General features: G+C 39.3%; 1 protein-coding gene across 1 annotated transcript; it reads left to right on the forward strand.

Annotated features, from left to right (window-relative positions):
- Window positions 1-682: 682 nt before the first annotated feature.
- LOC139734230 (NADH dehydrogenase [ubiquinone] 1 beta subcomplex subunit 5, mitochondrial-like) lies at window positions 683-6,992 on the forward strand. The gene is made up of 6 exons (XM_071645030.1): window positions 683-794; window positions 2,767-2,864; window positions 3,743-3,809; window positions 4,922-4,983; window positions 5,579-5,685; window positions 6,881-6,992. Exons 1-6 carry the CDS (start codon window positions 683-685, stop codon window positions 6,990-6,992), a joined length of 558 nt encoding a protein of 185 aa, XP_071501131.1.
- The last annotated feature ends 19,215 nt before the right edge of the window (window positions 6,993-26,207 follow it).

Genomic DNA, 26,207 nt, shown 5'->3' on the forward strand with positions numbered 1-26,207 from the left:
TTGGCAAATTGCCATGCACTCAGTGCATAGAGTATAGGCAAGAACTTTTGCATGCATTTTACTATCACGAATCTTGGCATTTAGATTAGATTTTGAAATATACAATTATTCATGACTTAATCCATTGCTCACTATACTAGTAATTGTTTCTCAATCCTAATTCCTATTCATTACACACCTGTGTACCTCCAGGTGACACCAACTGTCATGAAATTAAAAATGTATCATAATGTTTGCATATTATGGATTTTGCATGGTACAGATCTGGTACATGTTCCATTATTTCTGTCAGAAACTATTGATATACATGTAAGAACACTAATCAGCTACATTTTTTTCTAAACCTTGTCTTATAAGATCATTTCACAGCAGGGGGGGGGGAGAGAAAATCAGTCTTCAAATTTGTATATCAAAATGGTAGAACAATAAGGAATTCTAAAGTGGCGGGGTATATATTCAAAAACATTTGATAGTGTCTCTGTTTTGAATTACTATACTCTGTTATGAAAATGAAATTTAACAAGGACTGACATACTTTCGTGTTCTTGTATTTCTTACATGCGCGATGCCCCTTTTCACCCCCTCCCCCTTTTCGTCGTCTTTCTATTACGCGATACAAAACGCTGTACGCGAACGAAAGGAAAGGTTTGAAGCCAAGACTAACCCCATTCACATTTTCAAGATGGCGCTCGTTGGTGGACGAATGTTATGTCGAAACCTGCTGATTGCACGCACAAATTCACCTGTTATACGAAGTGCAGTCCATCCAAAATGCAAAGCATCAAACAGTCAAGGTAATTCTTCGAATCATTATCTTTCTGTAGTGTCGGTTAAATGGGTAGTAGTAATTCTAGCGGTAACAAATCGGTGAACTTCTCTCTCTCTCTCTCTCTCTGCATATTTATCGGTCCCACATATTGGGATTCATGTTTTCTTTTAATAATGTTTGTGCTTGCCAAGCCAACATGATTTTTTTTTTTTTTTTTTTTAAATGTCGATAAATCGTCGTGCGCATGGCAGATTGTCGTTACAGTGTGGGAGTGCACATAGCAGATTGTCGTTACAGTGTGGGAGTGCACATAGCAGATTGTCGTTACAGTGTGGGAGTGCGCATGGCAGATTGTCGTTAGGGTGTGGGAGTGCGCATAGGGTTAACAACATTCTGCCATGCGCACGGAAGTGCGCTAACAACAATCTGCCATGCGCATGAGGAAATGTGACATCATTATTATGATCGATAATCTTTACGACAATTTACGTCAATGCAACATGAGCCACTTGCCGAAAGTACTTTTGAATCCAGTTTTCAGACACTTAAAATCATTCATTTTAAGGCTATAGAGCGAGAGGGCCTAACTAACCAAGCCAAGCTAGGGCTATTCTTTGGGCACAATTGCCATTCTTTGAATACGCTTAAATTTAGATTTATTTGAGCTTTTTTAGCGTTTATCATATGAAAATCTGGGGGGCATTTCATGAAGGAACTTGGCGGATAAAATATCTGACAAGTCAATTATATCCGACAAGTTCAGAGAAATCAGCCAATCAGACTAAAGAATTTCTCAAAACTTGTCGGATATCATTGAATTGTCAGATATTTTATCCGACAAGTTCCTTCATGAAATGCCCCCCAGATGTGCACCCAGCCATGAAATGAGATCAATTATCCGTAGATTGATACGCAATATACATGTAGACATGAACAGTGTTTAAATCAACCAATTTTTTTGTTGTTTTCTTGAAAAAATCTCGCGTTTTTAATAACTTTTCGCATTCACGATTTTTCCCATTGTAGTGGCGGCTTCGATTCGCCCATCGTCATAAGTAGAGAGCTCGCTGGCGCTGAGCCAGCGCGCGGCATCTGCATATGCAGAATGGCAGTCGTAAATCACACAACACCCGTAGCGACTCCCGCGGCAGCAACCGCGAAGCTCTTCGCGGGCTGCGTCGGGCAGCCAATTTCACTGAAACCAGGCATTGCATTGCAAGGTCCATTTCGTGTACCATTCTTACCACATCATGCGCTTACGTGAGGTCGAAAAATCTTCCTTTCAAAAAATCAGAAAACATTTCAATTTTGAAAAAAGTGAAGTTTCGATACTGCCATATTTTGCGCAATGTGGATTAAGTACAAAATACACCAAAGGTCACGACAGTTAAGTGCGAAATTTCGACTTAGCGTGCTGAACAGATCATCCTCCTCGGGCTACTGGCGGTAGGGTAGCAGACGCAAACCCATGTACAGGAAGGCAAAAGTAGTTCAGGTTTGTGATTCGAACGTGTTGTTTGCCATACGGCCGTATTATTTTTGAAAGAATGGTATCAATGTACCCCTATCATAACTGATACAGCTAGCGATCGTCACAAATGGGCTCAGAAGTTGAGCACTGTGTGCGTAGAAAACGATGTACATGCGTGAGAGCACCATCTAGTGCTGAATGACGAACGCTAGCTTTTTTGCAATATTTGTTCAACTCAAATAATGCATACAAAATTACATTGTTGATTTTGTTCAATACATCATAAAATTTCACAAAATCCCCAAATATTATCACCTTGATCATCCCCCCAGAATCCATCCGGACTCTCCAGAATTCGGATGCGCGCTGATTTGTGTTCAATGTCAATGCGTGTACAAGGCTGCTGAAAAATGCGCCGCGCCATACCTTGTTGGCGCAAGGTTGCATCGGGAAGGTTGCGGTGTCCGTTGTCAGTAATTGAATGTTCCTTATTAATCATTGTATTTCCATTGTGTGTCTTTTCCAGTGTACGACATTGTCGTTCGAGGGATGGCAGGTGGCGGCACTCCAAAAATGTACATCAAATCTTCCAGATACACAGACACTAGGTTTCTCAGAGCCGCGGTAAGAATATAGAGCAGCACTCATCGTGTATAATATTCTACATGTACTCAAGTGTTTGTATGCTCACTGTCACAACTATCAGTCTGTGGAAATATCCCATATTTTTTCTGCATGCTGTCATTATTCAAAGGAGTGCAGTTAGCTTTATAGCCATCTGGGAAAGGGGGAGGGGTGTATTGTTGGAGTTAGTGCTGTATTTGTGTTATTGTGACAATTATTTTGTTTTTTCATTCTTGTGTATGTTATACAAACTATGGAGGCTGGTGAAATGTCATAAAGGTCAGTGACAATGGCGGAAATATTGACAGATAAATTTAATTACAGGCAAGTCTATTCAGTGGCAGCAAACTCTGGTGCCTATTGAAATTCCTTTGCTGTTTCAAAGTGGTCAGTGTAGGCAGTAATGCTGGTGTTTCCGGAAGTGGAAGTGGATGCTATGACATGATCGACCTAAGTGCATCGACCAAATCAAAAAAGAAATAGATTAATAAAATTTGACTTAAAAATGTTTTCTGGATACCCTCTTGCTGATTTTGTGATTTCCCAGATGTACAACAGAAGGCCATTGCAAAATCTGTAAAAATTTTGTAAATATTGATGAGAACAGTATGTAATCTGCAATACAATCTAACGAACAAGAATTACTTTGTAGAATTAGTGATGGGTCTTCATACAATATGTGTTGCTATGCTTCTTTTCTTCTTGTCTGTCTTCACACACCATTTGTATTGCTTGTGTGGCTCCTACCTGGATACTTTTTGAATTTTCAAGCCTATGTGAAAAACAGACTGTCATTGTAAATGCTCAATTAACCCTTCCCAAACCCCCAGCCGTCACCATGCCTGATATTTCTCCTAATTTCTGTTTTGTCTCCACAGAGATTCTATTTTCTGCTGACTGGTGTACCAGTCCTCACATTTGCAACGTTGGTCAATGTCTTTATTGGTAAGATCATACCAGCAAACACAGTACAGTGCACTCCCGTTATAGCGAACATGATTATAACAAAATTCTGGTTACAACAAAGTGAAATTTCAGGCCGCAACATTATCCACTCAATGTATTTTTATTGTTTATTTATTTGGTCATAATGAAATTTCGATATAACAAAAGAAAATTGACTGTCCCAAGGACTTCGTTATAACAGGAGTCCACTGTACTCATTTTATGTTAATGTCGGTGCATGGCATGAATATTTCACCAGTAGGCCTTATCTACAGCTGTACTCCTATTAATTGCCATGCAAACCATTTACAGTGGGTGTGATCCAAGCATTGGTGTAGCTATACATCAGCAAATATTGGGAGGTCTTATCATCTTTTTTTTTTCTTTCTTTTTTCTTTTTGTGAGGGGCTGAGATGAGACATATGTGTAACTTAAAATGATATTTTTTTATAAATGCCAAAGCACCTTATTTGGGAGATGGTAAAGCCCAAGGCTACCAAGACTTGGTATTTTCTTCTTGTTTTACTGCAATTTTTTTTTTCGTAAAAAAAAAAGAAAAGAAAGAAAGATGAAAAGTACATATTCCCTGGCTCTGTTACTGACGTTAGTGTGTGATGGTGGATGTAATTTCCCCTGCTTTTTGTAAGAGGTCTGGAAAGCTAAGTGCTCTTCATTATGCTAGAAAAGTAAAATATGCTAAATTTTCTTGATTTTCTGTATATAATTTTCCATACGTGACCTAACAATTTGTTGCAATCTTTTCACCCAGCAATGGCAGTGCAGAAACTTTACAAATTCGCAACATTTTTTAACCCATTGAGGACGGGCTAATTTTGCTACAACACGCATTTCCCATAGACACCTGCCCGAGTATACTCGGGACTTGTCCTCTAAGGGTTAATGGATTGTCAGATTTTTTTCTCAAACTTTCAGTAATGTGTTCTACTAATATTGCTGTATTCACTCAATCCACATGTGTATTTAGGGTCCATATTCCTTTACGTCCATGGATTCAGACATATTTTAGGGAAAAGCAGCACCTTGCCTTGGATAAAGTGTGGCATACATGAGGTGTACCATGTACTACACTTCATCTTTGCCTCATCTTGCAGGAGAAGCAGAGTATGCAGAGATTCCTGAGGGGTATGAGCCAAAGCACTGGGAATACCACAAGGTAAAGATTAAGGTACTTCTGCTTGCAGAAGGACCTGGACCGTAAGAAATGGTGCATGGGAGTTATTCACAAACCACATGTCACCCACCGCTCTGCTGTTCCCAATGATAATGATGTAATCATTCTGGCATAGTGCATTATGCATCTGGCAAGGTCTCTCTGCACTTGAAATAAGAAACAAGAAGACGCTCCTAACAAGTGAAGAACACCTCTTGTATTGACATGTGGACAGTGTACATTCCGGGCTAACCAACAAACCAATTAGAATACTAAATATTAAGGAACTGCAGAACCTTGAATGGAAACTTTAAGCCAGTGAGCCCTGGTTACGCGATTATGGTGAAAACTACCATGGACAATGATGCTAGAACAAAGCTTTCTTTGGCTGTTGCTGTATGTTTATGCTTCGATATGATAATTGGAAATAATGCTGATTGTCATTATCATAGTCACCATCAATATATCTCTTTGATGTAAAGTGTTCATTGATATGACTGTATTTGCTTGCTTGTGTTCTGTGAAATGTCAAGACAGAGCACAAATTAATCGTTTTTATCATTGCATGTACACTAAATAAGTTTCTCTTTTTCTACAGCATCCGATCACTCGATGGCTGTCAAGAAATCTGTATCCTAGCCCCCAGCAGGATTACGAGAAGATGGCTCACTACATGGAGATTGAAGGGGAGAAGATGAAGGCTAGGTAAGCCAAAAGTTTTCCTCTATCAAAAACCAAGGCCCTGCTTCAAAAATGTGTGTGCTGTAATGATTGTGAGTTGCAACAAATGCTGTTGAATACTGTGGCAACACAATGAAAGCCCTCATCTGGGCCCCGTTTCATAAAAAGTTGACCTGATGGCAACTCTCGCTGGAATGGCCGTTTTCATGGTAACAACAAGAATCCAACTTCCTGATTGGCTGATGCTATTGGAAGTTGTCATTCCAGCAAAAGAGTTGCAATCCTGACATCTTTTATGAAATGGGGCCCTGATTGGTTGTTTCCTGGTTTCTGTCATGGTAACTGCAATTATTACAGCTGGCAGGAATTGTAAATGACACAGGCCCCTGGTTGTTACTGTTGACAAGACTTTCTGTAGCCCATGGTACATGTACATGTACATGCATTTCACGCATCATGGAATGGTGGAAAGGTGTGAAAAGCTCATCTCTGTTTTTTGCATTTGAAAAGTTGTTGGCAGGCACTGAATGTGCTTCTGTATGTGCACCACACCACTGTCATGGTGAGCTATAGGAATACAATGTAGCTCACTTAATGGCTTCAACAAGAAAATCATGTGAAATTCAACATGGTAAGCCAGACATGTAAAGTTAATCATGCAAGCACTTCTGCTCCCAGAGTACCATATCAATAGTCCCTTTATGGAGACAGGCTGTTTGTTGCAGTGGAAGTTGCTTCTACATTTACATTGAGTTTAACATGCAGTAAGTTGCAACTGTAGTTCATCCTGCCTTCCACATAAATCTACTTCACAAATTATGAAGCCAAATACATTGAAGCTGGTAATGCATTCTTCTTCATTTCAATTCAAACACAAGTTGAAAATTACATGAACTTGAAGTCCTAGATTGAAATTACTTGAAAAATTAAATGAAAGCAGTAAAAACTGTTGCTGACCTTTTGTTCTGTTATTCTTGTGTTCAAGGTATACCCAAAACCTACTGGTGTACCCACCTCATTGCTTTGTAAAAGTCTCTGATTTTATGCTTTAGTCTAGTGGACAAATAAGACTGACGTAATAAGAATTCAGTCCCTGCACGAGTCGTCATACTAATCTCATTCCTATGGCAGTGTTGTGTACCTCAGCATGCCCACTATAATCTTCAATCTGTAGATTAGTTTCATTTGTAACTTTCTCTTTTTATTCTCTCCAATTCAGGGGAGAGGAGCGGGAGGTCAGGCGATTGATGAGGGCAAGGGGCGAAGGTCACTACTACTATGCCGTGGATACGCCTCCAAACTGGAAGTCGGAAGAGGAGATGAAGGAGTGAATGCAATATCAGTTGCATCTAGAGTTATCTTGTCAAAGTTAAAGATGTTTTAGTCAGGGAGACAAAATATGTATTGTGTATGTGAAATAACAAGGAGGGTCTCATAGATGCTTACTATTCAAAGAGTGTGTTTCTTTTGTGAAAGCAAACTGAACCAGAGTTGTCTTGTTTAAAGGTGGGAAGCTGTATGTGTTCATACATTTGGCTAAGAGGTGATGAAGATTAAGAGATATCATACAAATTGATATGAGTACACTCTTGAAGATAAACGGGCTAGTTGGGCTTGCTTAGTCATAGAATGTTATTGTTATTCAGTGAGGAGAAACCTCAAAGTTGTACGTCATCACACAACAATCATTAGGGCCATGCATACCTGGTATGTGATATGGCCTTTAGGGCCTTTATTGCAGGATGAAAGTGTCTCAAGCATCCATAGCCATGGGAACAATTGTTTGAGAGATGAACTGGAGATTAATACTTTATAATGTGGTTGAATGCTTTTCTATGCTAATTGCTTTTGCAATATTTCAGAATATATCATTTGGTATACCCCAAATACAGCATTGAATTTCGTGGAATATGCCATGTGTACATCATGAATATCATACAAGGCTGCTCTCGTTCTCGTAGTTGGACTGACAGCTAGGACCTGTAAGAATAACATGGTACCATCCCTTTGTATTTATGCCTCTATCTGTGATCTACTTTCTCCACCAACCTGATGCAAGAACCTGTACTGTATCACTTTTTGCTGCTGACAATGCCATATTGCTGAGCCTTCAAATGCAGTTGAACACATTTGTAATGCAGAATTGGTTTTAAGCAGACAGATTGACTATCTTGCCGCTATTGGGGCAAAATGAGAATCCATCAGTTCCCTCACATAGTTTTAAATAGATCTGGGTGTAATATGTCAACAATACACATTTTTCAAACTTTATGATCAGGAGCTGAAAACATGTACAGTACGCTTTCAGTGGTTACTTTCAGGGTCACTCAACAGCAACATTGATTTTTAATTAGTAAAGAAGGGGTTGGCTCTTCAGAGTTTTAACATTGACACATCAAAATATGTTTGGTATTGAGGAAAGAAATAAACATGAAGGGATTCAACTATAGCATCAGTATTCAAAGGTTGCATGTATGATACTGGCACAGAGCCATTAAGTTAGCTGAATGTTTCCATCATAGCAATGTGTCTGCTGCCATCTACTGTTCAAGTATGAATAGCCACCAGTCCAGCCTCCCTGTCCAGTTTTGTCCAAGGAAGAGTGGTATTTTGTGGCTTTCATTGTCACTCCGTTAATTCTGTGTTTTGTCTCCACCTTGTTTGAATGTATGCACCAATGAGACCATCTGTGTGCCTGTATGTGTGTTAACACAGGAAAATTCTCTAGGTTCAGTTTGGAGCCTAGACAGGTCATTAATAAAATTCATATTTGATGTGAAAAAAAAAAAATGGATGGTAGTGCGTGTGTTTGGTGTATGTCACTTGAGCAGGAAAAATGTTCCATTATGAGTAATTGCACACACACATATATGCAAACAGACCATAATACACAAGCATGTCATCGTGCACACACATACACTTGCAAACACACTCACCAATACAATCTATGAATCTAGTATACATGTATAATATAAAGGAGTTTGCATGCGAGGATGAGTTATTGGTGGTTGGTAGTGTGATGTTGAGTTTTCAGACTGAAAAAAAAGAGACTTGAACCAGAAGAGGTATAAATACTTAAATATCGGTTGTGAGGTCCAATCCAGTGTGAGTCTATGCATATAATTATGTAAGTACTACGCATATGTGCCTCGGTCAGAGCGTTCTAATACAAAGAGTAGCAGGTATGCGTAGATATGCATTTGAAACCGCTCTGCAAACGTGAATGTCCTTGGTTGCTGAGTAAGTCCATTAGAAAGAGAGAGAGAGAGAGAGAGGGGCTGTCGGAAAATGTATGTGTCAGTGAATGTCCCCACAGCACTATACGCATCCATTCCAACCGTCCCCCATATTTTTAATCAACCTTTATGCCAATGGGATGCTCTTTTTCTGGGATGATGACTATCCTGAAAAAAAAAAAAAATCAACCTTGTAATTACCATTACAGGATATCTGACCTTGGCCAGTTCTGTGGATTCAAAGCCATGATTGTGCAGAAACAGTAACGCTGCAATGGCTGGGAGAGATAGTTTTTTTGTTTTTTTCTGGCCAAGTCGAGTTGATGTGGGTGTTTTGTTGTTGATGAACGCAAGTGCATGTAGAAAACAAAAACAAAAACAAAGGAAAGAAAAACAAATGTCTACTGTTGGTAGTATTTTAATGCCTTTCTATGCACCTGTTTGAGTGTTTGTGTGTGTCTGTGTATGTGTGTCTTTTCTGTGCTTGTATGTATGTGTGTGTGTGTGTGCCGATGTGGGAATGTATCTATGCAAAGATGTACAGTGTATTATTCAAAGACATTCACAACAGGAAAACAAAGAACAGAACAAAACAGGTGAACCTTCTTAAGCTGAATATGGCAATGACCAAAAAAACATCCTGACAATTTCCTTGTTATCTTTTAATTATTATCATTTATCAAATCTGGGTACAAAAACAACAAATATAAAGAGTAGGGACCTGCAAAGTCACCTGTTATATGAGGGTTTTGTTATATCTGACTTCAATATAACAAGGCTCCATTGTACAAACATACACTTATGGACACACACATACACACACAGAAAAATCAAGGACTGGTACTTCAATTAAACAGCATGCGGTACATACATACACACACATACATGTGACACAAACACTGGCTTCCAAAATGAGTGCTCAACAACCTGCTTCTATAGAATTTAAAGCATTTTATTTCCATTATCCATAATTACAGCTGTACTTACACTGTACAGAGAACATGACAAACAGTCTCATGCTCTAGCTCGGTCCATACATTACAATGAGCGGCCAAACAAAAATCACCACTTTGACGATTTCTTGATGAAATATTATCATAGAGCACGTGTAAAATATGTATGAGACTAGAAGGTGCAAAAACTTGAAAGATCAGCTAGTCGTGCAAATGACCTTTGACCTTGACACATCTCTACCATACTGCTGATTCACTCCTACAAGAGTCTGGTCTGAAAGAGTTGATTTCATCAACATTCAAGGGATTATACATGTGGTATTCACAGAGGCAGATGCTTTACTCACTAGCAAAAAAATGACTAGGTCAATGAGGAACAAAAGAAAAGAAAAAAGGAAAAAAAAAAGGTTTGAACAAAATACACAGACCTATGATTCATTCCACATTGGTGGAAACAAATCTGCATCACTAAATTCTTTACACAATCAGCCTTGCAAGAAATGAAATTCATCGACTCAAAGCTGCACTAACATTTACACTACCGGTACCTGATTTATTAATCATCATTAAAAAAAACAAAAACAAAAACAAAAACAAAAGAAAAACGGAACTCGTGCCTAATTTGAATATCACCACATGAACACCCCAACAGAATTTCAGTTTTTGCAAGACTGACTGTGTATTGTGGCATAAAGCCACCCTTCTGTGTACATTTTATCTATGAATAATAACTGTCCAAGCACACAATTTGATTAAGTCCCTACACTGCTTGTCAGCTGTGTTCACAAATAATTCACTCATCACTCAATATACTGCCTTTTTGCTCCCACTCTATGCACTCTGAATTGTTACTCTATAAACTGTAACTTGTTAAGTATAAATCCACACAACAAACTGATTGATACAAACATATAGAGACAGACCTACAAAACATACATCTGAGAACAGAAGAAATATTCACACCAATCTCATGTATGTCATACTCTCATTAGAATGAAAACAAAAATGCTGAAACAAGACACACACACAAAAAAGAAATATAATTATCATTCCCATCATGTAGTGCAACAGAGTTCAATTAATCATATTCAAAGAAACCATCACACTCTAGTAGACTGCACTGAAAGGAATGAAATTTACTCCATTTATAGGAAATTGTTTTACAACCATAAATCATTTGCTCCATGGGAATGCCCTCTTTGATTATTTCTTCTTACAAAAACATAAACAAAGATTTTCATTCTTCTTCGTTAACCCAATGAAGATGAGCTGATTTTGCTATAACACACATTTCCTAAAGACACCTGTCCGAGTTTACTTGGAACTAGTCTCCGATGGGTTAACTGGATACATTATTAGGTCAGAGACAAATACTTGAAGAATTTGTACCAACATGAAATCTTATTTCCTCCAATAGTCAATACCCTTTTCCACAGCATAAATGTGAGAGGGGAGGGGTGGAGAATTAAAGATACGCAAATATACAAGAAACTGCAAATTACAATTTTGCGAGTATTTATTCTTGAACTCAACATTACCACTAGATAGATCATTCTTTTCTTGTCCAACTTATAAGGAATATTTGTCACACCAATCATCATCAATTTCAATGTCTCCTCTGGTATATCTATGAGACACAGGTGAATATGCCATGTACACTTGGATTCATGCTTGTAAGGTACTTGGGTACTCAATTTTACACTAAAATGGAAAATGAATCTTGTGCTCAATGAAGCCCATCACCACTGTACTGCTGGAAAACATATCATCAATATGAAAATACTTGATAGATACAATATCTGTGGTTTTGAAAGTGACTAAATTTTCTGAATATGGTCGAACAGCACAAACAATAGTTACAATGTACACAATCGAATACATTCGCCAGTCTTGCACCGTGCTGTGAATTCAAATGCCCGATAGCATAATTCCCAATCTCATAACAATAAAGTATACAGTATCAACTAAATTCACTACAAAATTTACTAATCCAATTTTGTCAATGGAGATTTCAAAGCTCACAGCCTTCCGTCCCTCTTTTCTCAACAAAAAAATTCTCATCCCTTCTTTGATTTCTATACACTTTTACAAACACTTTTCACAGTTATGTCTGCCTCCAAGAGCTTCCAGTGTAAAAAATGCAGAGTAGTATCAAACACACAGAAAAACAAAAATATGAGCGTAACAGACTATTAAACTGATGCTTTTTTTTTCTTTTATGGAGACAACGCAAAAAGAAGAAGCAAAATCCACACATAAATGATGACTCTTTACTGTTGGTAAAAACACACATGAGCTAATCATATATGTCCAGTTGGGATAGAAGCGTTATTTATTCACGACTGATTACACACACACACACACACACTGCTACTGCTACACTCACACACAAATTACCATGTACGTATACAGGCACTTCTCATAGATTCCAATCAGTTATATGTACACAAGGTCAAGAGAATTGGAACGCTATACAATGGAATAGTGAAGAAGTACAACGGACTTTCAGTCAGGAACAGACGAGACATCTGCACCTACCTGCCTGAAAGCAGAATGTACAGAACACAAACACTGTTACATCTGCTATCGTCACAGAAATCGAGTATAAAACATGTGAAAGTGACTTTTTTCAGACTGACAGTGTGCTTAAAATTTAGTTGTATATCTCATTTCTGTCATATCACATTGATGAGAATCACCTGCAAGAATGAAGGAAAGAGGGAAATTCCTAGCAACACAAAAAACAGACAAACAAACAAACAAAGTCCCTACATTCTCAGTGACAGTATTTTCTTATTACACTATGATTCATCGGCGCGCTTACGCCTAGCTTCATCCACTTTTCATGGACATGAAGCTGACCTACATTAAGCTGACAAAGGTCAAAGTTTGTCCTCCCTTTTACCTGCATAGTGGGAAAAAGAGACATCAACTCTGCATTTTTCTTTTCTATTGGATTTTTTTTTCTTCACGCAAAAAAAAAAAAAAAAAAATGCATATTCTGAACACGGAACAGATTGAAAAATTGTCTCTGAGCCCTGCCATCGTATCCCAAACAGCAAAGAAAAATACAGGGCCTCTGGGGGAGATCTAATTTCATAGTCAGTTAAGGAGGATATGTACACATTTTCACCTCAGTTCATTCACTTTTTTTCTTTTTTTTTAAAAACAAATCAGTGTAGAGAAGATGGATCCCATGACAACAAATATATGTACATATATGTATGACTGAAGAGGGGGAAAGATAAAACCCATAGATGAATACTAGCAGAGGTTGATCAGCCAAACTGGACTCTCGTAGTCATTGCGCGTAATTTTATATCCACTTGTTTGCCGCCGTCCAGTTTGCGAAGCACTTGCTGCATTTTCTCAAGATTTTCCCATCCATCCCCTTCCCCCCAAAAAGGAAAAACTGAAGAAAAGGACAAAGATAAATATGAAATAAAAAAAAATGATCCAGAAAGCTAACACCTTTTTTTTTCACTTCTTTTTCATACAGAGAGTAATATCAGGTAGAGTGCTCAGCAAATATTGTTCATCTCATTCCTGAAAGAAGAAAGAGAGGGGCCGGGGGGGGGGGGGGGGGGGGGGGGTGAAGAAAGGCAAATACAACCCATAATACGTCAAGCCTTCGTGCCTGGATCCTTACTAACCCTTTCAAAAAATCATCCTTTGTTTAGTCTCTTACTTTTTTCTCTTTTTTTTTCCGCCACCAGCAGGAGATGCAATACTCCTTGAGCTTATAATACTTCAGTACTAGCACAAACTAGGCTGGTCTCAGAGAAAAGAATCCAGCAGGTAAAAGAACACATAGAGGTAACCCAGTCTAAACCAGAGCATACTGTATACGACAAATATTTCACGAGATTTTTATTTTTGCAGAATAGTTGGGTGCTATTCGCAAATTTAAAAACATACGAAAATATTATGTAAACTCTCATCCTGACATGAATGCGTCGAGCATGAATACATTTCTACGTTTAGTGCTCTACTTCACAATCACGAATTTAACTACATGCGAAATTGTCCGGAAGTAGCGACTCGTGAAATATTAGACTTGCTAAATATGATCGCGTATACAGCAGTCTACTTGCATGAACCAACTTTCCATCGTTGAATATACCAGCATAGCTCAAGTAGTGGCCATCGAATGCTAGAAAAAAAAACAACAACGACTGAGCAAACTGGACGTAATGTCTGGCCAACGAGCCCCTAGAACTTCCCTGCACGAATGGACTTTAGTTGGTGGAGGGAAATTTGCTTAGATTCTACTCAGGCACGTCCAATACAATAGACAGTGACATTTTCGACAATTCTGTGCCAGTTTGAACAGGAGATGGAGAAACACAAAAAGAAAAGAAAAAAAGGTTGAAAGAGAGTGCAACAGAGGGAGAGATGTGTAGGGGTAGATTATTAAATCATTAAGCACAAACATAGGCTTGTGTTAAGGTTGTATTTCAGCAGCGCTCGGACTATTGCTGGTTGTGAATGGATACTTGTGCAAATTTACAATCATGCTATGTGGATTGCTATGAGTCGACAGGCAAACAATAAATGCTCTCACAAAGGCCTGGATGCAAACCCTGTGTATTTGATGAGGGAACATGGTGCTACCAATTACACAGGCAATTACTTTTTTAGTACAAGGGAGAAAAAATGATATGTGCGCTCTTGTAGAACAGCAGAACACAAGCAAAGAAACAGAATTCTACACAAACATCTTTATATTCACTACACTACTAAAAATAACTATATCTTTATTCATGTATTTATTTATTTGTTTGTTTCTGTACAAAGGAATGCACTTTCCACTGATCCCATGTAATGCCTTAACATAGTTAAGGAATCAAATTTTGTTTTTTTATCTATCTTCCTCTTCTCTCAAAAACAAAACAAACCATGTTGAAAGAGAAAGAAACACACCTCCTATATGTCTCGCTTCTGTGTGTTACGAAGTATTGCTACATTGATTCCAGTGGAAGTCTATGAAACACATACTCTCATCTTCCTTTTTTTGCCCTTGTTTTTCCTCAACCACTCCCATTTCCTACTATTGCCATCCCAGTTAGAGTCCCCCAGCCTTCATCATTACTGGCTGTGGTATTATGTGCCTGATAATGCGATTGAATGCAGGCATATGCAAACGAAATGCTCAGCTGTGAACCATTTCTGACCAGCAATGATATGATTGTCAGGCTTGTCTCCCTTTGACGTAAGTTTCCTAAAATGTACGCTTTGGTGCTAAAATTCCTCCAGGCAGGCTGTTTTAGTCTATCGCGACCTCGCTTGCTTCGCGTCACGTGCGCCGAGCAATTACGATAACGATGGAACAAGCAGGCGATTTCTACGGACAGCATGATGTACATCAGTCATAGAACTATTTTCCTCACCATTTGACATGGCAAACTTCAACACCTACTCATAGGACCACCCCCCCCCCCCCAAGTTTCGCTGGATTCTGTCAGGATCTTCATGCACATCAGTGAAGGACAAGCCCCGTCTCTAACAACTTCCTGCAACATCAACCAGCAGTGATTGTTGGCTTCATGGGTTCATGGCTACTATCTTCAGGGCAGGATCATTGGGAGGCTGCCAAGGAGCTGCCTACGCATGACCATCATCTATGTATCAAGGCCCTTGTTACACCTGCAAATGGTGGTACCGGTTTTTTTTCATCTCTAACTGATTCAAGTTCACTGCTTCTAATCCACCACTGAGATTCAGAAATGAACTCTTAAGTGACGCATTAAGGACAGAAACACAAAGGCTTACACTGACGTCAGCAACGTGTTTAAAATTACTCTGGGGGAAAAAAATGGAACCCTCTGGCTATCATCAGCGACCCTTTTGCAGAATTTTCAGGAAAGACGTGCTATACACAGGAAGGGAAAACAGGAGATTAAACATTCATCAATTGGGGGGGGGGGAAACAGAGTCTTCATGAATGAGAAATGGGCAGAAGAAGAAGGTAAAGTGTCAGATGGGCATCAAATTACCCGATGAAGGTTTTCTGTGGTGCTAGTATTCAGAGAGGTCAAAGGAAGTAAAAAGATGCTTGAGCATACACAGAGCAGCTGCCATGGCAACCACCCCGAGTTGGGAAATTAAAAAACGGACTTGTGACCCGTGATCACCACACCGACTGAAATGCAATTAATTTGACTGTTGTGTGGGATGTCGAGCTAGCCTTTGCAACCAATTTAAAACGAGCAATTTTAGCTCGGCTTGAATGGAGAGTCAAATGTCAATGAAAAGACTTCCAGGCTTTCTGTTAAATTACCCACATATCACAAGCAGTTCAAATGCTCCATGCCTTACGGTATACCGTTCATTCTTTCACTAATTTTTGGTCCATTCATTATGGTGTATCTCTTTTTCTCCCTTAACATCCCCCTCTCCTATCAAAAAAAAAAAAAAAAAATCTCTTTTGTTTTTTACTGGACTATCTTGTACGAGTTTAAGCGAACAATGTGATAGAATAATTCTTAACTGCCTAATACCCTATTCTATCCCTACCTCTGTACTTCTCTTTTGTTTCGTATGTTCAAATCATCCTTATATGCTAAGGACAATGTACCACTAAACAGGACAGTAAGTCAGAAATGTCTATAGGAAACATCATGCATCAATGTAAAAATATCCAAAACAAAACCAAAAGAAAAAAAAAAACACCAAAAAGAAACATACAAATAAACTTTGTAAGAGTTTTTTTTTCTCTCTTCTTCACTTGCTTAAGAAAAAAGGAAGAAAAACAAAAACAAAAACATTCCCTACAGAAATCAGAAGAAATGACGCAGTCGTGTCTCGCTCCATTAGTAAGTATGTCAAGTTAATGTCCCAGGTATACTGTACATTGCACCCTTAATGCACCCCATTAGGTCAGTGGTGTTTGTACAATGGTGTTTTATACACTTAGATGCAAGGATCTGCTAATCTGCAGAGCCCTTTTGCAGACTGACAAATTTTGTATCATTAGTGACACAGGATACTCACTCAGCAGCTATTACAATATAAAAACTGTCTATCCCCTCCCCCCCCCCCCCCCCAAACTAGACAAGCTTAGATTTTGCAGTAGGAAAGTGACATACAAATGCAACCAAAGTTAATAACAATGACCTTTGCCTGCAGGTGGATTGAGAAAGACAAATACTGGTAGCAGTGAATGCTGCACACACCTCAAGTTGATGTTTTATAAAGGGGGCTTGAATCAGGAACCTCATTATGACATGTGCTAGTTCTTACAAACATTACAATTACATCCCCACAAAAAAAAGTAACACACAAACAAACAGATTTAAAAGGTAAATAAAAAAAGTCGGTGAAGAACCTATTTCTTTAAATCTTCACGTTCATTTGAAAAACTATAATACACTTTTTATTCATTTACATACGTACGAAAAGAGGAAAGAATCATATGAGAATTATTCAGAATCCATTACTATTTCACTATATATACAATCAAGGGTGAAAACCACAATTACATACAATTTTAAATCTTCTTTTGTTTAAATGTTTTTTCTTTGTCTCCTTCTTCTCTCTCCTCAAGGGCTGATGTCAAGTCGGGGTCAAAGGTCAGACGTAGTATAGTCGTACTCTGGACGTGCTAACCAAGAGGTCCTCGTCGAAGAATTTCGTCTCGATCACAACGTTGCCACTGCACATGAAAAGAAAAGAAGAATATATGGAGGAAAATGAAACAAACTCATGACGTACTCAAAGAATCTATTGAACACAAACTAGTTAGTCTCACTGCAAGTTTTTTTTAAAAAATTCATATTGAATAATAGTGTGACAGGTAATGTATACAATGTGTAATGATACATTCATGTACAGCAGAAACAAGCAAAAACACTATCAACTGACTTCCTATTTGGGATACTTGAGGAAGGGGGAATACATTTGTTATTCTCATTTAACAAGATTTTATTTTCAAACATACAGTTGTACATTGCATATAAAATATCATTAATCGGATAATCTACACTGCCAGGTGCACTTATTTTAAATGTTTATAATCTTCAAAGACATTTATGGGTTTGACGTACTTGGTGGTGAAATATTTGAAGTTAAGCACTGTTTTAATTGACTTCGCAATGTTTTAATGAAGGTTTCCTCTTACATCCTAAACACATCTTCAATGGCAACAGGGGCAGGCTTTTTGTGCAGAAATTATTTCACTTTATTAATTCACTCAGTTCTGTTATTCTTTCTTTTCAGTAGAAGACCTCTCTCACAATAACAGTTGAGAAAGGTCTTTAAAGGGGACCTCCACATGATTTTTAGACTTTTACATTTGAACAACTATAAATTAGTCGAACTGAGTACAGAGTTTCAGAATTTATAGTGATTCGGATAAGTAATGAGAATGTTTTCAAAATTTATGATGAATTGCAATGAACAAGGATGATGACGTGATAGCCTCACCATAAAGAATGCATGGGTTGGGGCTCAAGGAAGCAGAACAAAAGAAGAAGGTATGCATGGATTTTTCACAGGTGACCTTGTTGAGCAAGCTGTATTGTAATGGAATTACACTGCTACATTTCTGAAATATATGAGGCTCTGATGTCATCCGTATCCGGGCACTTACCCCCTGGGCAACTACCCTCCGGATAACTACCACCCGGATAATTACCCCCCAGGTCTATTCCCCCTTAGGGCAACTACCCCCCGGACAACTACCCTCCTAGGGCAATCACCCTCCAGGGCCATTACCCCCTAGGAAAACTACCACCCGGTCATCTACCCTCCTAGGGCAACTACCCCCAAGGGCAATTACCCCTAGGACATCTACCCCCCGGATAACTACCCCCTGGGTAACTACCCCCTGGATGACTACCCCCCGGATAACTACCCCCCAGATAACTACCACCCGGATAACTACCCCCTGGATAACTACCCCCCGGATGACTACCCCCTGGATAACTACCCCCCGGAGAACTACCCCCTGGGTAACTACCCCCCGGAGAACTACCCCCCGGATAACTACCCCCCGGATAACTACCCCCCGGATAACTACCCTCCGGATAACTACCCCCCGGATAACTACCCCCCGGATAACTACCCCCAGGATAACTACCACCCGGATAATTACTCCCCGGATAACTACCCCCAGGATAACTACCACCCGGATTACTACCCCCCCCCCCATTAACAATACCCCGAACCCCCCCCCCCCCCCCCCCCCCGCCCCCTCCTGATACTTACCTACTGGACAACCCTCCCTCCCCGCCCCCCGAAAGTTACCACCCGTCGTATATTTTCCATAAGTTCATAACACCATATCAGAAGATGCACCTTTCTCTTACACTGTCATCACTCTTTTGGCTTGTCATTTATTTTCTACCGTTATAACACATGATAGACGATAAACATAAGAAAAGGAGAGTTGATTTCACTGCAATTCATATTCCCTTAACATTAGCGAGGGACTCTTCGATATGAAGCCATAATTTCTGATAGGATCCGGGCACGGTTTTATGAAAGTTATCAGTCCTGACAAGCTGTCAGTTCCACACAATTACCAATCGTTGTAGGTCGATCAAAGCAGGTCCATGGTAACAAGTCAGTGACTCGAGCTTATCAATCAAGCAGAACCCATGGTTTTATTGAAATTATTAGATACTAACAAGATGTCATAACTGGCAACTTTTATCAAAAGGTGCCCTAATCTGTCATGAGAGTAAAATTACAGCTTGTTTTACATACAAGTAGAATTGTGCTAGTTTTCAAATTAAATGTTCTCGACACTTTAAGAGGAAATCCAGTTCAAATATAAGTTAGTCTCATTAGAAAGAGTAAAATATTACGAGTTTAACGGTATTTTTTATTTTTTTTTTACAAAACACCCCTAGTTGTTAACGAAGTCTTTTGTCCTGCACCCTCTTTTTGAATAGATCTAGGGAGAGTTGTAGTTGACAGAATCCTTTTTACATTATAGGGCTGCTCTGTTTTATCCCGGCCATTTCAAGAGTATTTTTTTTTCTCAAAAAATTGAATCCTTCTTGGAATAACATGCTCTTTAATATTTCGTAAGGGGTTTAAAACCTGAAGTTAGGTCTCGACCAAAACCAGACGATATGAAAAAATGTTGGTTTTTTTTTTCAATTCAAATAGCTAATGTGTTCGAAAATAACAATGAGAGACGTAATTTTCTGAGGGAGAGTTATTGTAAGAGGGGTGATTGTTTGGAGCCTAATTTTAATAAGGAGTAATTGTCAAGGGAGGTAATGTTCTGCAGTGATCATACCAAGGATGTGACAATCTCTTCCCACATCCTTGATATACTAGTTGTTAATATGCCCAATAATGCAGTAGGGCAATTCTGAAATGAGCGCTAACGGTATAACAGTAAAATAGTTACAAAATTGATGAAACAATGCAAAGAAAGCAAATTAAGACAGAGACGAAGTACACAAATAAAGATATAGTGCACTCCCGTTACAACGAACACGGTAATAACGAAATTTCGTTATAACGAAGCAAAACTTCTGGTCCCAAAATTATCGCCATTAAAGTCTATGGTACAAAATTCGCTTATAACGAAGACGGTTATAACAAAATTTTCGTTATCACGAAGTCTTTTCTGAGCACCACTGACAAAGAAAAACAAAAGAAATGCGCTCCGTTATAACGAAATGCGGATCGCATTCGAAAATTAAAGCGTCTCTGCATGAGCGAACGCATCATTAAATGTTCACTCCGTGTATCACGCACAGTTTCCGAGGGGAACTTGTGTTGTTGTAATAAAATAATTTGAATTCAGATAAGGTTTGTTTCATTGTTCCGAAGTCCTTTAATACAAAACACACAGATTCTGATACAACTAAATGTCCGTTAGTTCGGAAATGAAAGAGGGTTTGTTATTAAGCACATTTTGGCGTTATTCCAAAGGTTCGTTAATTCGATAATAAAATATGGTCCTTATTCTTATTCTTATACGGTTCGTTAGTCCGAAAATGATAGGAATTCAAAACGTTCGTTAATCGGAACATTACAAAAAGTATCGTTAATCCATGGTGGAAAAAGGAGAGTACACTAACAAAACTTAAGAATTGCAATCTTTATAATCGTCTTAAGATAAATAAATCTTCGAAATAACTAACCTTTCTCATTTTTTTTTTCATTAACAAAATTTCTTCGGAATAACGAACCTTATTTCATTTTCGGATGAAAAAGCCTTCGGAACAACGGACTTTCTGACTAGTGAACCTTTTTCTTTTTTTTTTGATTTATAAACCTTCAGAATGACGAACCTGATTTCATTTTCAGATCAACGAACCTTCGGAAAATGAACAATATATTATTTTGATCTAGATTATGAACTTTCGGAATAATGATTCTGCGGAAATGCGAACCTTCACATAAACAAACCATCGGAATGGCGAAACTTCGGAATAAGGAGTCTTCGGAGTAACGTACTTTAGTAAGAAAAGAACCTTTGGAATAGCGAACTGTAACCAAATCCTACACCGTCATTTTCTACACATGTGTGACAACACAAACAACTTTATGCTCTTTTTAAAATGTAATATTTAAACGAAATTAAAAAGGTATTCTCCCATTTCACATAGCTTTCCAGCGTATGATGAGGATTCAACAAACAAAATTTTTTTATGCGTGGTTTCCTTCTTTTCGTTATACATTGCATATTATATTTGTTCGGTTACAACGAAATTTCGTTTCGTCCTGAGCATTTCGTTTTAACGGGAGTGCACTGCACATGAACACACACGAGATAAATCCCTTGTAATGAGAGAAAGAGGAAAGGTGAGTTATGAATGACAGGAATAGACTACCTTCACAGTGGACAGAGAAAAGCGAGAGGGAAGAGGAAGATGATGGGTCAAAACCAGGGCACGTGAGGCATGAGATATAAGCTCCTCAAAATAAAGAAGTGTTACATGGAGTTGTGGTAAACGATAGACAATTGTGGTTAAAAAAATATTGCAAAAAGTTTAACTCATTCTGAAGTGTAACATTTCTTCAAAATGTCTTTAGTTCAATGGTAAAGGCATTCAAACTTAAAACTTCTTTTATACTATACTATCAAGAGAAATCCGAAATTTCGGAACAGTAAAAGAAAATACAGATTTAGCGAAAATAGTTTGGTTAAAGGCATTGACATTTACTGGATTACCGGGTAGGATATGAAGGGACAGCTTCGTTTTTTATGAACATAGAGTCAAAATACAGAGGGAGAAATTAAGCTTTTACATAAATTGTCCTAAGTGCAAACGATACAAATCGTAAATCTTTAAGATGTTGTTTTCATAAAATGATGTATCAGTATGGCATCTCCGTGATTCCTGGCAAATAATACAAAGAACTTCGTTTCCTGTAGTAATGATAATCTTTTTTATTAAATGTAAGATGGGGGGGGGGGGGCAATGACCCGGGAGGTAGTTACCCAGGGGGTAATTGGCGTGGTGCACTGTCCTGGGGTAATTTTCGTCTTGATAGTTATAGGGGAGGGGGAGTTGGGGCTTGCTTATCCGGGGTAATCATCCTCGGGAAGTTATCGGAGGGTGTAGTTATCGGGTGGAAGTTATCTGGGGTCTAGTTATCGGAGGAGGGGGTAATTAACCTGGGGATAATTATCCTGGTGGTAATTATCGTGGGGGGGGGGGGGGGGGGTAGTTATCCGGAGGGTAATTATCCGGGGGAGGGGGGGGGGGGGGTGATTATCCGGGGGTAATTATCCGGGGGGTAATTATCCGAGGGGTGATTATCCGGGGGGTAGTTATCCGGGGGGTAGTTATCCGGGGGGTAGTTATCCGGGGGGGGTAGTTATCCTGGGAGGTAGTTACCCAGGGGTAGTTCTCCGGGGGGTAGTTACCCAGGGGGTAGTTCTCCGGGGGTAGTTATCCAGGGGGTAGTTCTCCGGGCGGGGTAGTTATCCAGGGGGTAGTTATCCGGGTGGTAGTTATCCAGGGGTAGTTATCCGAGGGGGTGGTAGTTATCAGGGGTAGTTATCCGAGGGTAGTTATCCAGGGGGTAAGTTTTCCTAAGGGGGAAATTGCCCTGGGGGGTGATTGCCCTTGGAGGGTAGTTGTCCGGGGGGTAGTTGTCCTAGGGGGTAATTACCCTGGAGGGTAATTGCCCTTGGAGGGTAGTTGTCCGGGGGGTAGTTGCCCTAGGGGGAATTGTCCTGGGGGGTAATTATCCGGTTGGTAGTTATCCGGAGGGTGGTTTTCCAGGGGGTACTGTTCTAGAACCGATGTCATCATCACTGTTCAGTGTAATTTGTTTAAGACTTTTAATTTATTTAATTTATTGGTTTCTCTGCTCAAGGACCACAATAAATTCCACGATCTATACATGGAGCTGTTGATTTATGTACTACATGATGTGAAATTATGAAAATCGTCCGGAATGCCCCCTTTTAAACTTCAGAGGATTTTCTAGCACCAGACATTCCCCTCCCCCTGAAAAAAGACATTAATTAAAATTTCAAACAGCTACACAATTTTCATGTCTCACAATATTTCATATTGCAGTATCACATCACATACGTCAGCACAGCCACACGCATACATCATCCATGACAAGCTGTGTACTCATTGTCTGTTCTTACTGATGCAAAGACCTGGAAAGGGGGGGGGGGGGGCAGAGAGGAAGATAAAACTTCCACAAATTGTAATTCAAATACCAGACTGTGTGGAACGCCACCGATACGTTTAACAGCCTGGGGTCGGAGGTCAGAGGCTAGGTTTGTTGAAGCATCAGATAAATCACGGCACGGAGGGCAAGTTCGTTTACAGCTGATGCAACATTGGGCTCTTTGTACCCCCCACTCACAACCGAACGAACATACATCCAGCCTCCGCTCGGCTCGGCCGAGCCATGTCACTCTTCTCTCCCATTTATCACATCCAAAATGGCCCCGGTCTTCTTCACGTTGTCTCTCTCGACGAGTCCTGTTTTCTCTCTGCCCGTTATATTTGCCGCATCAAGCACTGTTTTGTCTAATCCTAACAGTTTCTGGTTTCCTGGTTGCTTTCAGTTCACTGCATTTCTGACCTTTTCTCCAAGTGGATTCGGAGAGGATGCTGTCTCCACTCAGTCAACATTTCTCTCTCTCTCTTTCTCTTGCAGTCCATAGGAAGTGTTGCCAATGTAACCCTACGTCACAGGAGACAGGCTGAGATTTTTAACTGGAGCTGATTACATTATGATTTGCAGATTCACGAGTACATTTTGTCTGGATTTACCATGGACCAGCTCAAACAGAACAAACTTGTCCAAAACACACTTGGGCTGGGGAATATTTTGTCGGACTAAACCACTGCTTTCTGGATTATACCTTTACAAGCCCACGAAGTTGCACTGTGGCTTTGTTTTGATTGAAATGGAATGAAACTATTGCAAGTCACATCCTGGGTCATTGCCAAACCTAAACCAATTTCAAACCATAGATTAATATGACCTCTGACGGATTAATCTTCCAGCCAAAGCACAGTCATGAATACAAAAATCCTTTTGTGAGAAATATGCTAAACACGGCTTTAATATGTTGAGTTGGAAAGTGCCTAATTTATATCTTTAAGTTAACCCGCATGCAATATGCTAAATGATACAATGTAGAGGAGTGTGTATGAAGTAAACAAAATAGTAAACAGTACAATATACATGGACGTGACTATGTGGGACTGGTATATAAATCGTATGTTTTGTCTTTCAATTTGCTTTCTTGCTGGGCATCTCAATAGATGACCTTTGCTGTAATATTATTCTTTAATCTGAATTTATACCTGAATAAATGATACATGCTGACTTCCTCAATATGATGAAAAAGAAAAAAACACACACAGACACACACACAATTTTGCACTCTTTCATTTTTCTTTTCCAGTGGGTGCCTACAATAGCTGCATCCACACACAAAATTGGTTTTTTGCCTGAAGATTTGAAAATCAATTTTATTTTCTACCATTCACACACACTTGTACAGGATGAATTATCGCAGGAGTTTAACCCATTGAGGATGGTTTGATTTTGCTACAACTCACGCATTTCCCATAGATGCTTGCCTGAGTATACTCGGGACTCGTCCTCAACGGTGTTAAAAAAAAAATCAACAGCGGTCAGAACATGGCCACATGTAACTGAGTGTAAGAACCTGCTATAGCAAGATGCATTATGGGATTTTGAATATTGAATAATTGATATATCCATTAAATGTCTGCATGTGCCTTTCACACACACACCCCAGGGCAAATCATCGTGATAGTTTAAAAACAAATCAAACAGGACTAACTTTTGCATCACAGTGCAGACTGTGAGAGTTACTATTTTGTGTGTGTGTGTGTGTGTGTGAGTGTCACACGACGTAACAGATTTTGCACTGCACTTCAAATATTTATTTTCAAAACAATTAATTTCGGGGTACACATGAATGCCGCTAATGATATCAGGCTTTTAACACTGAATATAGCTTCTCTTCCTGTAATGGAAAAACACTTGAGAGACCGAGTGTAAACACTCATCCTAAATCACCGCAAGACATCTAGGTAACGTTCGTTTATAGCTGACTAGGTGTTCTATTTTCATAGTGCATTGGCATGGGGGGGGGGGGGGGGGAACTTACCCATCGTATTTCTTTCCTTGCAGCACTTTTCTGGTATACCTGCTTTTTTTGTACACCATACTTTGGGCCTCTTTTGTATAACAACAGTGATTAAGAAAGCAATTCCTGCCTCTTATATCGCTTTTTGGAAGTAAACTTTGGCACTCTTGAGATGAAGTAAAGACATGCAACATTTGATTCCTCTAATTCTCTGTCAACGTCCTCCCCCATCTTTCTTTGTTTCTCTCTTTCTACATGCCGTCACACTACCACAAAACTGCTAATACTTCCACTTCCCTGTATTTTGCTTCGCGTAATTTGGGCAGTGTGACCACAAACTTCTTGAGAATGTTACCAGCCAAACTTCCACAAAACCACCTGCATACACTTGGGGAGTTTCTTTCTCCCTTGTCGCGAAACAACACAGAGTTACTGCGCAGCGCGACCACGTGCGGCTACTGAAACTTTGAGAAGTTTGTGACGGTATAATACATGTAGGGACCTAGATCCATTCATGTTGTTTACGCACATTGTGCATTCTTCTGTACGCTGTCCCATGTTAGTATTTTTTCCTGCAAGAGACAGAAAGAACAGGTAGTTTCCTGTCACTGAAACTATGCATAGTTTTGTCTGCAGTTTGACCACATGCTCAATTTTCTTGAAGTTATCGGGAGGCACAAAGTGTGCGGCCAGTTGTCTTTACACCCAACTTCTCCTGTTATTACACACTTCCACCAAGCAACTTGGGTGAAAATCTTCTGAACTCAAGTAGTTTGATATCAGATTACC

This window comes from Diadema antillarum, unplaced genomic scaffold, assembly GCF_040938485.1.
Source record: "Diadema antillarum isolate AM-2024a unplaced genomic scaffold, OU_Dant_1.0 seq00000514_RagTag, whole genome shotgun sequence".
In the NCBI taxonomy this organism is placed as follows: domain Eukaryota; kingdom Metazoa; phylum Echinodermata; class Echinoidea; order Diadematoida; family Diadematidae; genus Diadema; species Diadema antillarum.